At 41.2% G+C, this 15,892-nt stretch overlaps 1 protein-coding gene across 3 annotated transcripts; it reads left to right on the top strand.

Moving 5' to 3' along the window:
• The first annotated feature begins 2,046 nt into the window (after positions 1-2,046).
• On the top strand, positions 2,047-15,486 carry inka2 (inka box actin regulator 2). 3 transcript variants are annotated; one of them, XM_072712967.1, is made up of 3 exons: positions 2,047-2,826; positions 8,238-8,408; positions 12,291-15,486. In XM_072712967.1, the coding sequence occupies exons 2-3, from the start codon at positions 8,367-8,369 to the stop codon at positions 13,308-13,310; spliced, it is 1,062 nt and encodes a 353-aa protein (XP_072569068.1). In that variant the 5' UTR covers positions 2,047-2,826; positions 8,238-8,366; the 3' UTR covers positions 13,311-15,486. The 3 variants fall into 3 exon arrangements, with proteins under 3 accessions (XP_072569068.1, XP_023681372.1, XP_023681371.1); XM_023825604.2 differs by lacking the exon at positions 8,238-8,408 and having other exon boundaries at positions 2,051-2,581; positions 2,672-2,826; positions 12,291-15,485; XM_023825603.2 differs by lacking the exon at positions 8,238-8,408 and having other exon boundaries at positions 2,051-2,826; positions 12,291-15,485.
• The last annotated feature ends 406 nt before the right edge of the window (positions 15,487-15,892 follow it).

Genomic DNA, 15,892 nt, shown 5'->3' with positions numbered 1-15,892 from the left:
AATCATTAATGTACTGAACTACCTTGCTTGCTGAACAAGGTGAGGCCTGTTCCAGTAATTAATACTAGCAAACGCTGTGGGTCTGTGGAGCCTTTTTCTTAAGGATGTTGCAGTGGTTTTTACAGGACGGACATTATTATCTTCTTTGTGCTCAGCATCACAGGATTTCATATTGCGACCATTATCTTTGTGATTTTTTTATATGCCTAGAATATGAAAACAATGCAGAAAGGAATGTGAAATCCCCATGTTGTTGGCAGGTGACTGACATACTCCTTGCCTCCATTCTCCCCCAGCAGTTGTAGTTGAGTGGGGTCTTGTTAGCACAGTTGCCAGTTACACTCAGGTGCTGTCAATTGAAGTAAGTCATTGTGTGGCCTACAGGGGATAAAGAAGTGCAAGAAAGGGAGCTGTTAATACTTGCCAATGCATGCTTGATACAATGGTAATTAAAAGTTCTGCATTCTTTCAAGAAGCCTTTCTATGCAAATCATTCCTTTAGCTGTGGAAGAACGAAAACTTCCCTTTTAATATTTTCTTTCCCTGTTGTCATTTTCTCACTAAACCTGCTGTAAGGGAATAATTTTCCCAATCATTCTGAGAAATGCATGACCTTCTGTCATCACTGCAAAAATTGCTTTAAATCCTACTGGAATGTCACACATGAGCCCTAGTTATATGCATGTCAAGACCTTGTCTGCAAAGGCACGTCATAAAAACGAACTGAACGGCGCAGTCAGGAAGCAGCAGTCAAAGCGTGATTCATGTCACTGCAATGCCATGGAGTGCCAAAGAACTTGCAGGAACTTGACGGGTGGTTGGTTTTTAAATTTTTTTTAATGCTCTCTTACACACAAGTAATAACCATGTGCACGTATATTCTAGCAAACTGAGACGTGTTCTTGTTAGAGAAACTTTGTTTATTGTGTAAACAAGACTGCTGCCACAAAGTGCTAATCCAGTGTGGTCTCATGGGCTGTGGGCCCCACCCCCTGGGAGATGAATAAGCATGAAGCAGTGTGCTGAGCATTGCTGCCTGTAAGAACCCATCCCACTGGAAAGTGAGCTGATATTTGCAGAGACCACCAGATAGGCTCACTGGGGACAACCCAGAAAACAGGGCCTGACACTTTTCCCAATCTGCTCTAATCCAAATCTGTAAATGTAAAAGCCTCTTTCAGTTAAAGTAGTAAAGTCACAAAAAGCAGTCTGCAGTGGTTGGGGCAAAACAGCAAACAGAGCAATGAAGCACAATGCCAGAATGACATTTAATGGAATCACAAGTGATTCTGCTTAGCGGGTGATAGTTTTGATGGCAAAAAGTAGTTTGTGTTTCCCTTTACTCATTGATCAGTTTATGATTGATTACATATCTGGCTTAATGGTTGTTTCCATATAGTCCATTTTAACAATCTGTCATACAGAAGACAATATTTTAATGCAATAGCTTTCACTTGCAGTGGGGTGGCCAGGTGGGATGGATTTTTCAAACACTTCCCACGAAATGATGCACGATTTTGAGTGCTACTGAACAATAAAAGTCAGTAGGAGAATTGTATCTATATATTGTACTTATTGTAACTTGAGTTTGTTTGGTAGTTTGGGGAAGTAAACTTGAGTGTGTAAGTAGATTGGAAACTCAATACTGACTCTTCCTGGGGTGTTTTAATGTTGTAAAAAATAGATAAAAGCCAGGGACACAGGTGAATCATAATAAACTGATATTCACATTCTCTTTTTACAATTTCAACAGGATTGCCAGTGTCTATACAAATAAAAGACTCTATATTTTAACTTTTTTTGTATAAAATGAATATGGCTTAGTTAAATAAAGCAAACACAGCATAATGTTCAGGGAAGTAACTCGCTATACGATGATCAGCTTTACGGTCCTGAGTTTACGATTGTGGTGCTTTTTTCCTCCAAAAAACGTTTTAAACTACACTTTAAACACGGTTACTAAGATTAGCTGGTATCCCTGGGGCAGCGCCTTTGTCATGGATGATCCCCATAGAGTATCTCCACAAGCAGGCATTGCAGATGATTTGTAAACGACTTAAACAACAGAAATCTTCTGACTGCATTTCTAGGACAGACAAGTTTTCAGTCTCACTAGAGCACGACTTTGGCAAGTGGTGCTGTAGCCTATAGGGCGCTATTTTAAACACGATGAGCTTTTGTCATCTCTTTAACTGCAGATCGCGTTTCATAATGTTTTAAATAGCTGCGCATTCAGGTATTACATTAATGGCTTACATAAAATAGAAATTCATCAGGCATAAGGTTTAGAGGAGGATCTGCATCAGCTGAATCTGTTCAATGATCTGGCAGAGAAATGCAGTCGAGCCAGTTTCGTCTGCACTGGAGCAGAAATGCGCGTTTTGTAAGCTGGGTTTACTGGGATGAGAAAAACTGTTTAGCGTATTTGTCCAGCTCATTGATAACACGAAGACGCCGCTGATCTCAGAAAGTCACTGGGAAAGATTAACCTCGGAGTGAACCAGTCTCAGATGATAGCTGGGGAATTAGAATACATTTGCATTTTCCTGCAAGCATCTGCGAAAAAACAGCCATTTCCATGGTATTTCATTTCTGTAAAACTAAAACGAGACCCTGAAAAGAAAGTTTTCGTTTTTTAACTTCAGTTAAGGACTACTTTTCTACTTTTCAGTTCCTTTCTCCAGCGAGGTATGAGGAAACATGTGTGAAAGCTAAGAAAAAGTTGTGCTTAATGTATAAATTGCATCCACGAAAATGGAACAGCAACATTCAACACCTGACCGCAAAAACATGGATAAATGCTTGAGACGTTTGAAGCAAGAGCTGGTACGTAAATGGTTGTTCATTTTGTATTTTCGGAAGAATAAATTCATGGATTTGCATAAATGATATGTGCACGGGGCCACAGATATTATGATTTTTGACTGGACAATTTTCTGCAATTGCTTAAGACATTTACAATAAAATATTGCTGTTAAAGTTGCGTATTGAGCACTTTTGCCTGATGAGGACAGATGACATGGCATCGCATTAGTAACACGACCGAAAAGGTTGATTTAGTTTCAGCGGCGGTTTGTGAAGCAGCTGTCGGCCGCGGAATCAGGACGGAAACCGGCACATGGCTGCTGAGTTTCCCGTCTTAGCCGAAGGTGAAGCCGGTCACCCCGTCGACTTCCGTGGCCGCCTAGGGCGCCATCTTCTGCGCCCCCAATCCGGTGGGAGATAAATTGGGGGGCGGGTGCCGGCTGTGAAGGATGCCTAGGGCGCCACATGGCTAAAAAGAGACCATAATGTAACGGTATGAGAACATTTCAGCATTTCTAACTATTTTACTGCAGTCTCAGTCTATATCATATACATGCACTTCATTTTTGCTAGGAATTCCTATTATAGTTACAATGCGGCTTCAATTTTAGACTAAATAAAACAGAAGAAAACATGGTACTTATTAATACACACTGGTATGCATTACTCACGTAGTAACGATATCTGTTTGGAATGCTGAATGAGATTTTAAAAATTAGTTTCCATTGCCTTATGTGCCTTATGGGTTGGGGCATATGTACCCCTCAATATTCGTTAAGGCGCCCCCAAACCACCCCCCCCCCCCAAAAAAAATAAATAAAAAAAATAAAAAATATTTTTGATTCATTTAAATCAAGTCCTGTCCCGCTCATATAAAACTCTTTCATACACCCTTGCACCTATTGTTACAGCATCCTGCTTGTTGAAGACAGTGTGTGGATTAAAGGTTAAAGTTAAATTCACTTTGCTAATATGCAATTCAACTGTTACTGGTTATAGAACAGGACAGAACTAAAGAACCCAAAGTTGGTGTTACGTTGGGAATGTGGTGTAGACCAGCTTAAACGGGGATGGATTGTAGGGTGTGGGGGCGGGGGGGGGGGTTAATCGTCTTTTATCTTGAGGCCAATCTGATAATACACACTAGTGGCCAAAATCGTGCAGACGCTTCCATTTTTTCGAGACTGCAGAACTTTTTTCCAGTTACTCCAGTTACTTATTTAATCGTCCAATGTATGATATTTGCAAACAGTCGTTGATTGTTTATAACCATTACCGCCAATATTAGTGTAACAATTTTTAAAGTCATGGCAAAAAATTCTAGGTGTTTCCACAATTTTGCATATACTACTGTACAAAACTTATGGGTTGTCAATGAATATGTTAAAATTATCATTATGTTAGTGCAAAACGATGATTTTCTGTTTGACAAAGTATGTTTGCTTAGCCATTTCAAATCCTCTCTGAAATTCAACCCAGTACTTGCTGTAACCAAGATACCAAGTATTTGTTAACTTAACCACTAGTATATCATGTTTGCAACAGCGCAAGAGAGAGTTTGATATTAGAGGGGGACACAGTTTCATTTTAAAGGTCTATCTATGGGGGTGGGGGGGTGGATCCAAATAAAATATTGGAGGATGCCCCCCCCACCCCCATTCCTCCACCTCTACAGATCTATCAGATTGTTTAACCAATTTATTAAGTGAACAGGCGGTGGATTTGAAGAAATAGAGGATATGGAAACTAAAGTTATGTTAATTTAGCCATCCAGTAAAACATCAACAACACTTTTATGGGTGGCTGGACATTAGCACATAATCTTATATACTGTGTTTCTTTTTCTGAGCAAATATATACTTACTATGCAGATAAATAGCTTTAAACATCTTCTCTGATTGCCTAAGATCTACTTAATACTGAATATATTTAAAACCTGCCTTCCAGCACCATGAGAGAGAATCAAATTTGTAAATGGACACCAGGGTTGTTGAACTTGTTTTCCTGTATGACACTTTTTGCACATGAAAAAAGTGAAACAGGTACGTAAGTGAAACAGCATTAGGCACTGTATAACCTGATTTACGTTTGTCTGGAGTAATCTGCAAAAAAAATGTGTATTTACCAGTAGGAAAACTACTGCCCTTCAATCCAAAGTAGGCGAAAGGACTAGCACCTGAAGGACCATGACAAAAGGCAGGACATCCACAGATCACTCAGATAGGACCTTTGTTAATCATAACCATAGTATTCAACAAAGTCTCATGACTGTTTTGTCCTGGACAGGCTACATTGTGATACCTGTGTTCACAGGGGTTAGGGTTTTAAAGTTATTCAGCTCTGTCTTGAAATTAGAAACTTCAAATTGATTTAGACTGAGTCAGTGTTCTCGCCCTGGAAAACAATGAATGTTTCTGTGCTGTCCCTTTGAGCAAGTAAGCTGTGCTGGAACACAGAGTCATGATTAAGAAGCAAGAGGAAAACAAGCACAGTAAGCATGATTTTTAAGGTCTGCTGGAGTTAATGGCTCTCCAGATACATCCAAGATTAGAGTTTCAGTTTTCAGAATATGCTTTGCTAAGGGTTGGTTAAATGTCCATTGAAAGATTTTTGGCATTTTAAATTTTGGTCATGTTAACAAAAATTGATTATTTTTTATCTCAGTACACTTCATTCACTGTGGCACAGTTGTTCACAAAAACTTTTCATCTGTTTTTTATATGAATGAAAAAAGCACATACAACAACTGAAGCAAAAACATTTTTGAAATATACATGATGAAAAATATTACAGAACAGAACCAGAATTACTATGTCACAAAGACCTGGCTCCCAAACAGGAGGGGTGTAGAGGGAAGGTTACCCATTTTGGTGGGGGTTTGAGATATGAGCTGGAGTTGACCACAATCCATTATAATAAGTGGATCTGAGATCTGGATGTTGAATGCCAGGAAACGTGTCAAGTCAAGTCGAGTTGGACTTTATTGTTGTGCCAGCCATACACAAGTATACAGTGGTACGAGATGCCGCTCCCCCCGGACCACGGTGCAACATAAGACATATGGGGGGTTGTATGCACACAATTACAGGGGTAAAGTACAGATTAACACATAATGCACATGACATGATAGGAGGGCAGACACACAGTATATACATGAATAGAGTGTACATAATATAGCAACAGGAATGCAGCAGCAGAATATAAATATGGTATATAGACTATGTAACGGGTATAGAATGATGCAACTATCTGTATATAATAATATGGAATGTAAACTTTCTGTACATAATATGCAGTATGTAAACTATGTAACATTAATAGAAATGTGGTATTTAAGCCACCTATACATAACATAGTATGGTACAGTGTAGCAGAGCAGCAGGTAATGCAGCAGCAGATAAGAAAAAGTGCAAACTTGCCCATTAGTGGGTGTACTTGTCAACTTGCATACCCTGTGTTCCTGCCCCAGTCCACAGAAGTGATGTTTGTGTTAATCTTCCTCTTGAAGCTTTATTAGATGTTCATCTTACCATTTCACATTAAGCTGTGGGAGTCTGTTATTGTCACCTGTGTTATGGCTCTGGGGGACGATTACATACAGTATGTGTGGCCTGTCATGGCTAAAATGGCACCTGCCTAGATCATGCTATCAATCAGCGCAGATTAGGGGTGTCTGTTATTTCTGGTTGTGTTTTCTGTGGCTGTACTGGGCGAGAATATTTTCCTGAACCATACCTTAAGATTTTAAGACTTCAGTTATGCCTTGATCAAGGTTTCTAGGGGTTATTATTGACGATGACCCCGAAATGGGCATCCTGATATGAAGGTACCCAAACTTATAATTAAACCGAACCCAGTGGTCGTTATGAATATACCCGAGTTCTTTACCAAAAGCATATACCGTCGTCTGTCGCATCATCCTCATAGTCTGCCTGATCCACGTCATTCGGTCGGGAAGCTAGCAGCCTCTGTGACCCTTAAACAAGCGCTGCATTTTTTACACCAACAGCATTGTCATTGTCGTGGCTGTGAGGATGGTGGGGAGTGGGCGGGGTGGGGGTGGCTAAGTTCAGCTGTGAGGCCATGCTGCACTTGACAGAGCTCTCTCTGATTCTGGGGAAGGACCTGCTGCCCCCGCATGCTCCCAGAGAGGACAGAGATGCCCTCTGTGTCCCCAGGAAGGAAACCATGCTGCTCTTTTTGAATTACAGGCACCTTCTCAGGTTCTGTTTAATGGATGACTTAAGACACTTTGTCATGCTGCAGTTCCTGTGCAGATAAGCTTGAGTTCGGAGCCAAATGCTCTCTTTCAGGTTTTAATGATTTGGTTAAAGCTATTTAAGAGAAATTGGTGTTTAGCCCAAATTTCTCATAATTGCGTCTGTGTTTGTGCACAAATGGCCTTTAACACGTGTTTGGTTTCCTGAATAGTGCTGCAGACCCTGTAAAGCATCCTGCGTTTACACATACACAACATAGTCACATGGCAACATTATGTGTAACTCACTGCCTTCCACTTGTTGTTAGGTTTCAATTATGGTGCATCATGTGCAGATTTATGAAAAAATAATTATATTCCATGAAATCATACAGCTGTTGCATAACAAAATGTGGAAAAATATTAAGCGGTTTGAATATTCTGTAAGCCAACATGAAGACCAGACAACTGTATATGGCAAAAAAGAAAGCCAAGCGAGATTTGAAAAGAAAATTACACTTGGAAAATTGCTAAGGATCTAAACTGAGAGATAGATGAGTCAAGGATTGGCAGAGAACAGGCCAGAAATCTAAAAAGACAGATGAGAAAATAGGGTAGGAAAAAAAATGCAAAATAAATATTACTGAAAAGAAAGATCAAGTAGTAATCCTGAGAAAAGTATGCTTGGAAAAATAAAGAGGCTGTACAGTACAGCTACTTAATCAGCACCAATAGCAAATGGGTCAGATTAAAATGAGCAAATAAATAGCAAGAGAAACCCCAGGTCTTAAAGAAGACTTTGTGGACAGATGAAAAAAGAAATATCTATGAGAATGATGGAAACGTTGACGTGTGGAGAAAAATGAAACAACAGTGACTATATTCACTCAGTAAAGAATGGTGACATCAAAGCCTGCACTTCCTTAGCTCTGATATTTGCATATATATGGTAGAATCAGTCCAATTTCAGATTTTTATCCAAATACATTCAGAGAGTAACAGTCCAGTCAATTTCATGCTTTCCTGAAGACTACATTGCTTACAATCTTCCTAAGAAAAGAGGTTTCTTCTATCTTTAACATCTGTGGTGGTTTAATGACTCTTCCAGTTCATCTCAGAGACAATCCTACAACTGAATCAACGCTTCAAACAGCTCAACAGCTCTATTAGGTGTCTCCTGGTCAATGTCAAATGATGTGTCATATTAATTGTGTTCATCTGCTTGGGGTTGCAGGTGTCCATTAGTCAACCAAAGCTGTTGCTACCTAACGGGCAGCCAGTCAATGCATAGAGCTCATAAAACAGCTACAGTATATAGGGGGTGACAGGAAGATTTGGATAAAGGAAACGGAGATGGAGACGGATGCCAGTAGGGAGGTGGGCTCCTGGTGAAAAAGTAACTCAGGTAAATCAGTAACAAGTGTTGTTTATGAGATCAGCAATTTCTGCTGAAATAGTCCAGCAAGTTGACTTGGGGTTCTGCAGCACAGACACAGGTGAATCACTTGGCTCAGCTAATTGTGAATAAGTTGTACGACTACAGAGGGAATCACAAGGCAAGAGAAGTGCAAATGTATGTGCAGAATAATTAGAGGTGGTGGTACATAGTGGTAGATAGTGGTAGATGGTGGTAGATAGTGGTAGATGCCTTGTCTTCAGAGCTACCTTTGGGCTTTGCATTTACCATTTATGATCACTGTTTACAATAATTGCAGACCACTACTAGATTCTCTTAGTTACTTTTGGTTTTTCTGATGTTTATTTCTGGTAGCGTTTTCTAGAGCTCTTGTTTGAATGCTGTCTTGCACTCGTTACTGGCCACTCACTGGAAACTCAGCCTCCTTGATAGTTATAAGCTTGTGGTGTTTTACCTGCTTCACTTATATGTCACTCGGGCAAAAGTTCCTGATACATAAATACACATGAATATAAACAATTTGGCATAGAAACAGCAGGAGCAGAGTTGCATAAACATTAGAGTCAGTAAAAAAATAGTAACATAAAACTGGTAACAAGGAAAAAGTTGTGGAAGATAAACATTGGTAAATTGTTCAAAATATTGGTAAAAGCGAAATTTGAAAAAATAAATCTAAGACAGCAGACTACATTGCACGTTCCCGATGCAGAGTTACCACAGTCACAAAGAAGATCTGGAGTAATGTAATGAAATGATACTTTATTGATCGCCAGGGGGAAATTCTCTTTTTGTTTACCCCATCTTGCTCTCGGTAGGTGAGAACAAGCTTGCTGCCAAAGGGAAGCCGCCCATAGCAGCACCCGGGGAGCTGGGGGTCGTCCTGAAGGACCCACAGATGTGCCAAGGCTGGGCCTGGACTGGCAACCTTCCAATCACGGGCACAGAAGCTTAGGCCACTGAGCCTCATGTCATATTTGTTTGTCATGCCATATCACATATCTGCACAGTGGACAAATTGTTCTATTCAACTTGGTATTCAAAGTAGTGCATTTTAAATTAATTAAGTACATTTCTCTAGCAGGCACTTTTGTCCAAGAAGATGTACAAGTGAGGAAAGTTTGGCATGAGACTGCAGGGTCAGCCAGCACTGCAGCAGTTGTTAAGGGCCGTGCTCACCGGCTCTACAGTGATATGATTACTCTGCCAGCTGTGGGGTTCAAACCCAAATCTTTTCGAACATGGGCACAGATCCCAAACCCCACTGAGCAGGCACTGCCCAAAATTATATTCCAAAGATCAGAAAAGGCAAAATGTCAAAATGCTAGTACTCTATAAACAGCTATGATTCATCTGAGGAACTCTGAGGGAATCACTTAGCAATGAAGAAGTTAGTGGGTCGGGCTGGGGATTTAATCACAGTAAATCCCGATTTCATTTCATCCCCGAAGAGCCAAGTTCTCATTCTCACACAGATCCAATTTCAAGTGGCTTGTTATCATGGCCCACAAGAACATTATATAAGTATTATATACTATATCAGAACTAGAACTGGAATACAGACATAGAGTTAGGGGATGTAGCCCAGTGGCAGAACATGTGCTTTGCATGTATGAGGCCCTGGGTTCAATCCCTGTCATCTCCAGCAGTTACTATGGGGTGATAGATTTCTTCAGTGAAACCTAAGGCTCTTTTAGTGTTGAATGATGAGGCAGGTTCCTTAAGCAGTTCATTAAGACAGATGTTATAGAAAGATGTTCACACATGGCCAGTTCAGTGTGTCTGTCTCTGCCCCCACTGAGGGAAGCAGGCCCTTTATCTAAGGTCTTTGTACACTCCTGGAGCCGGGGGTCAGACGGCCTTGGTGAGAGTAAGTTGTATGACGTGTAATGAACATGATGTGAGGAAGCAAGGACAGGAATAAATATAAAAAGGAAGAAATATAAAAGCTATAAATGAGTAACCTAAGCTTGTGGCTCAGTGGGCTTTGGGCCTATGATCTGAAGGTTGCTGGTTTGAGCCTCTGGGCCTGTGATCTGAAGGTTGCTGGTTTGAGCCTCTGGGCCTATGATCTGAAGGTTACTGGTTTGAGCCTCTGGGCCTGTGATCTGAAGGTTGCTGGTTTGAGCCTCTGGGCCTGTGATCTGAAGGTTGCTGGTTTGAACCTCTGGGCCTATGATCTGAAGGTTGCTGGTTTGAGCCTCAGGGCCTGTGATCTGAAGGTTGCTGGTTTGAGCCTCTGGGCCTGTGATCTGAAGGTTGCTGGTTTGAGCCTCTGGGCCTGTGATCTGAAGGTTGCTGGTTTGAACCTCTGGGCCTGTGATCTGAAGGTTGCTGGTTTGATCCTGGCCTTGGCACATCTGTGGGTTCTTGAACAAGGTCCTTATCCCCCAGCTCCCTGGGTGCTGCTAAGGGTGGCTGTCATTTGGGGTCAGCTTGCTCTCACCTACAAAGACCAAATTGGAGGAAATGTAAAGAGAGTTTCCATATGGGGGTCAATAAAGTATCTGTTATTATAACGGATGTGTTATGAGTGCTGAGCTTCATTGAACTCCTTATGCTCAAGTATTCGACTTGAGGTCCAAATAGACCAATGCAGTAAGATGATCAAAATCTTTGAGATCATGGAATTATTGCAGACTAGCGGTGTAAATCGCTGGCCCCAAGCAAGTGGATTCAATTATGGTTATTGAAGGAATGATTCAATGCATTGGAAATACTTAATTACTGTCATGATGTGATTTGATTATTCAATTATTTTGATAGTCTAAATTAAAACCTTTTTTAACTTAACAGAAAAAAATCACATATATTGCCATGGGAATTTAATGAGAATTAGTTGTCAAAGGCCAACTACTGAACTGTACAGAAAAAAGTGAAACATTAAAGGAAGAGCTACATGACTGGGGAGGTCGCAGAGAATGACATTACATCATTTTTTATTTGGTGTGTAAAATTAAAGATCGATCTGTGGGCCAGATTCAATAATGCATTATAAATGTGTGGCAGGCCAGTACTTTGCTGGGGGGCTTGGGGGGTGGCAACCCTACTGCTAGTGGTGAATGAGCTAACAAAACCCCTTGTTCCCCACTATGGAAAATGGCTGATTGTCCAGTGTCACAATAATCAATGGAGCTTTACACCTATTGCAGACTTTGAGTATCATAAATATCCCCTCTTGTACTTACACCATGAGAAGACTACAGCCAATAAATTCCAGTTGTGCCACCGATGGGTACATTTGCACAGATTGCACACTATGCACTCTACTCTCTAGGTTGTATTGTGTTAGTTTTGTGTTAATATATGCAGCATCTTAGTCCGAGAGAATCACTGTTTCATTTTTAACTGTGTACTGTACTGTGTGGTGTGGTTACAAATGACATTAAAGACCGACTTGACTTGACTTGATTTGTTGTACTTGAATGAACCTAAAATACAGAAAAATTCCTCACCCTGGTATTGAAGTGGTCTTTAATAGATGATCATTGACAGACACCAAGCAGACCACCCTGGGAGAGGGATTATGGTGGAAGGGAACGAGGCACTGATCACTGAGTGGAAGATCAGAAGGAGAGCCAGCGTCCTTGATCAGCAAGGATTTTAGTGTTGAATGTTTCAAACAGCATAAAAACTCATGAGATAAGTGTTTTGAACAGTTTCTCACGTTCACGAGTGAAAGAATTTCTCAGAGTTGAATTAAAAATGTCATCCTTCAAAAACTATGGCAGCTGAGTCAGAAACACATTTGTGATATTTCTCAGCAACACCATAACTCTGACTGCTAACGGTACCTTTTATGCAGGCCTGATATTGTGCTTGAAAGTTTGAAAACTATTCATGTAGAATAACTCCTCTTCCTTCTTCACATAGCTGTCTATGCGGGAGGCTGGAGATGGACTCCATGCTCAGATGAATTCCATGATGGGCGCACTACAGGAACTCAAAGTTTTGCAGCTGCAGACTGTACTGGAACAGCTGGAAATCTCAGGAAAGCCAAGTCATTCACCTTTACCAAATAATCGGATGTTCTACTCTCCTCCACTGAGCCACCCTGGTACCCCGCCCCCAAAGCCATGCCAGCCTCAGGTCAGTTTATCTCAAGGACGAGACCAGCCTCTGCATAGGAGCAGTCCAGGAAAGATGTCCTCTGCTTCATGCCACCAGTCACTCCCAAAAAGGTTACTTGGAGAAAGTATGTGTTCGCAGGACAACAGCCATTGCTCACTCCCAGTCTCTCAAGGAACGGTGTCCTGGAGCACACCTGAGCTAACTCACGCTGTGGATTATCCAAGAAACCCACAAACCCTCCATCAGACTGCGCAGTCACTGGAGAGTGACTCTAATGTGAGCAGCACTGATGACTCAACTGACTGGACCTCCACACTCATGAGCTGTGGACGCAACCGACAGCCACTAGTCCTAGGTGACAATGTCTTTGCTGACCTGGTGGGCAACTGGCTAGACCTGCCAGAGCTGGGCAAGCGGGCACTGGCTGAAAAGGAGGAAGAAGAGGAAGAGCCAGCTCCCCCTCTGCCACTCAGCCGCTCTCAGGAGATCTACCGGCGATTCTCCCTCACCACCAACGTCTTCAAGAAGTTCTTGCGCAGTGTGAGACCTGACAAAGACAAGCTTTTGAAGGAGAAACCTGGCTGGATGCCTCTGGACAACCCTGAGGCGGAACTTCTCAAGAGACCCAAGAAAGTTAATAAGCTTAAGGGGACATTCTATCTTCCCTTTCGCTCTGGTTCATCTGGACAGCAAGGGAAGAACATATTGGGGAGATTGGAGGGGACAAGCCAGACAACAGGAATGTACACTAATGGGAGGCAGCCAGAAATTGCAGGGCAGGTCCAGCCTGGGTTTGATTACAGCACAGTTGTCTGGGTCTGATGAGGTTCCATTTTTTGCTCTCTGAGGGCCACACTTCTATAATTGTTCGCACTATTCACATTGATCCGTTATCAATGATAATGCATAATTTGCTCTAGTAACAAAATGTTCCCATGCCGTCCTTGAAGAGATTGCAGTTTATGGATGCTGATGGGGAGTCTTACACCTGCCAGTTAATTTAAGTGATTTAACTAATTTCACATTAGTCACATTGAATATTCATCACCACCCCCACCTTACTTTTGGCAGTCATTCAGTCCACTTTTTATGGCACCTCCGATTATTTCCACAGCCTTTCTGCCAACAGTGTAGAATTCATTTAGTGGAAAATTGTCGCTGGCTTAGCATGGGGTGATATGGAACTGTTGGAAATGCCATTGTCATCCTACCATTTTGTATGGAGCAGTGTATGGAATAAGCAGGACTTGGGTATGCAATCAAGTCCAATGACTTTGCCTTGTTATACATATGGTTAGTATTAGATTTATTATTAGGGTATAATCGTGAATCTCATGTACTCATGGGAATTGTAGTTCATCACCTAGGTAATGGGAGTCCAGTGCAAGAGCTAGAATGCTCCACAACATGTTGTTCAACAAACTCTGTCACCCACAAAGATGGGCTGTCTTCTAAACTATTATACAAACTTACTTTTCACAGCAGCTGCTTTGGAGCATGTCGTAATACACAACATGCATCAAAGTGCATCAGTGTGACATCTAGATGACAGCAGGAGGAAGTATTGTCATTCTCAGAGATGGAAAGATCCGGTCCAGAAAGTAAAAATCCAGACCAAGATTTCATTTTAGCCAACCAGTTGAGTACTCTGCAAATGTTACTCTTTATACTCAACTGGTTGGTTGAAACAAAATCTTGGTCTGGATTTATACTTTCTGAGCCTGGAGTTTCCACCTCTGCTCATTCTCTTAAATGACCAGAGATATAAATGAATAGATGACCCACCCTGGGTGAAACCTGGGGTTGTTTACAATGTGAGGAGCACCTTGGAAGAGAACATTGACATCAACTGATAGGCAGTCAGCACTGAGCTCATGCATGCAGAAGCTGAGGGTAGACTGCAAAGGAGGAGCTGGCACAGTGATTGGGCTTTTTCAGTAAATTATTCCTGTTCTCTTGTTCATTTTTTGCTAGGGAAGCTAATTTAGGATTCAAGATGAAATCTTGTACTGTATGTGTTCATACCTCTTATATGCTTGTGAATCAGTAATTGTTTATGTAAACATAAACTTTCATAAATTCTTCTCTAGTTTCACACTGATGTTGAAAATCTACCACTAATATGAAGCCAAAGCACACATTATATTATATTAAAGTGCTGAAGAGTACATATGCAGTCAGGCCTGATTAAGGTAAGGACAGCACACGTTTCCTCTGCAGATTTCATTGTAACAGCCCTGCCAGTGCCTTAGAGCTGTGTGCCCCCACCAGCAGACTGGCGCCCCGGTGGACGTAATGAATGCCTCAGGAACAAGCTGCGTAACTACGGCCTCCAGGCAAAGTGGCCAGCTCTGTCCCTGTTACGGGGGAGGAATCACTGGGCCCCAGGAGCCTATCCCAGCCAGCACAGGGCATACATCACTTTGCTTGGCCCTTTCAAACTCTGAATGAAGTACTGTTATCACTGGGCTTACGTGAAGGTAATACTATTCAAGGTGGTATTATGTAATTTATTACATTAAATAACTGTAAATACATACTTAATTTGGCAGTGCCTTTTATATATTAGGCAAAAATTCCCGAGATTCTGAAACTGATGGTTTCTTTTCTTCTACTAGTGCAATTGTAAATCTTCCCCTTTCCTTTGAGCCTCACATGGGCATTGGGTGCTTAATTCCACTTAATTCCACAAGCTAAGGAAAACAAAATGAAAAGGGTCATCAATAGACTTCACTGATCTGCATATTCCTTCTAAATCATCAACTTTATATGTGCTAACTGTGAAAGTGAAAATGGGGTAGCAGTTTTTTTTAAAGATCTATGTACTTGTGCCGATTTTTCCATCTAACAAATGCATGTGAAAATCTACGGTTCGAATATGCTTCTTTATTGACATGTAAACCATCATTGCTGCAGAAATTGGTCTCGTTGGTTCTTTGCATCTGAAAACTTCATTCCACTTTGAATAAATTTTGAAAGTAAAACTGAAAGCTTATTTGCATTCTTTCTTCTTCATCCCTGTTACTAGTGCTGCATTTAGCAAGAAACATGGTTGTGGCTGGGTGTGGTCAGACACTGTGCATTTGATTGGCAGCTCAGACATTCAAATCCAATGGCTATGGAGGCCTTGGAGGGGTTAATATCATTGGGCCCTTCAGTGAGGCCCTTAATCCTAATAGTGTGTATATATAGGCAGATTTGGTAAGTGGTCAAAACAGTAGCCACATTCTCAAAACAGTCAACATATTTACAACATACTGTCACAATTTTACATAATTTGAAAACTCCCCATTATTGCAGCAAAACCCTTCCTGCCAATCAAAACAAATTCAAGTACATACAGTACATACACAGATGGTTCAACAGAGTGAGAAGTAAGAATGTGAATTTATGACCAGTTGCAA

The sequence above is a fragment of the Paramormyrops kingsleyae genome, chromosome 6 (assembly GCF_048594095.1).
Source record: "Paramormyrops kingsleyae isolate MSU_618 chromosome 6, PKINGS_0.4, whole genome shotgun sequence".
NCBI lineage: Eukaryota > Metazoa > Chordata > Actinopteri > Osteoglossiformes > Mormyridae > Paramormyrops > Paramormyrops kingsleyae.
Note: the sequence above shows the minus strand (reverse complement) of the source record. Positions and strands in the feature narration are given on the sequence as shown.

Coding starts and splice junctions, on each gene's coding strand:
- inka2 (XM_023825604.2), top strand. CDS start 2,755: ATGGAACAGCAACATTCAACACCTGACCGCAAAAACATGGATAAATGC. Junction 2,827..12,290: donor GACGTTTGAAGCAAGAGCTG/GTACGTAAATGG, acceptor TTCTTCACATAG/CTGTCTATGCGGGAGGCTGG.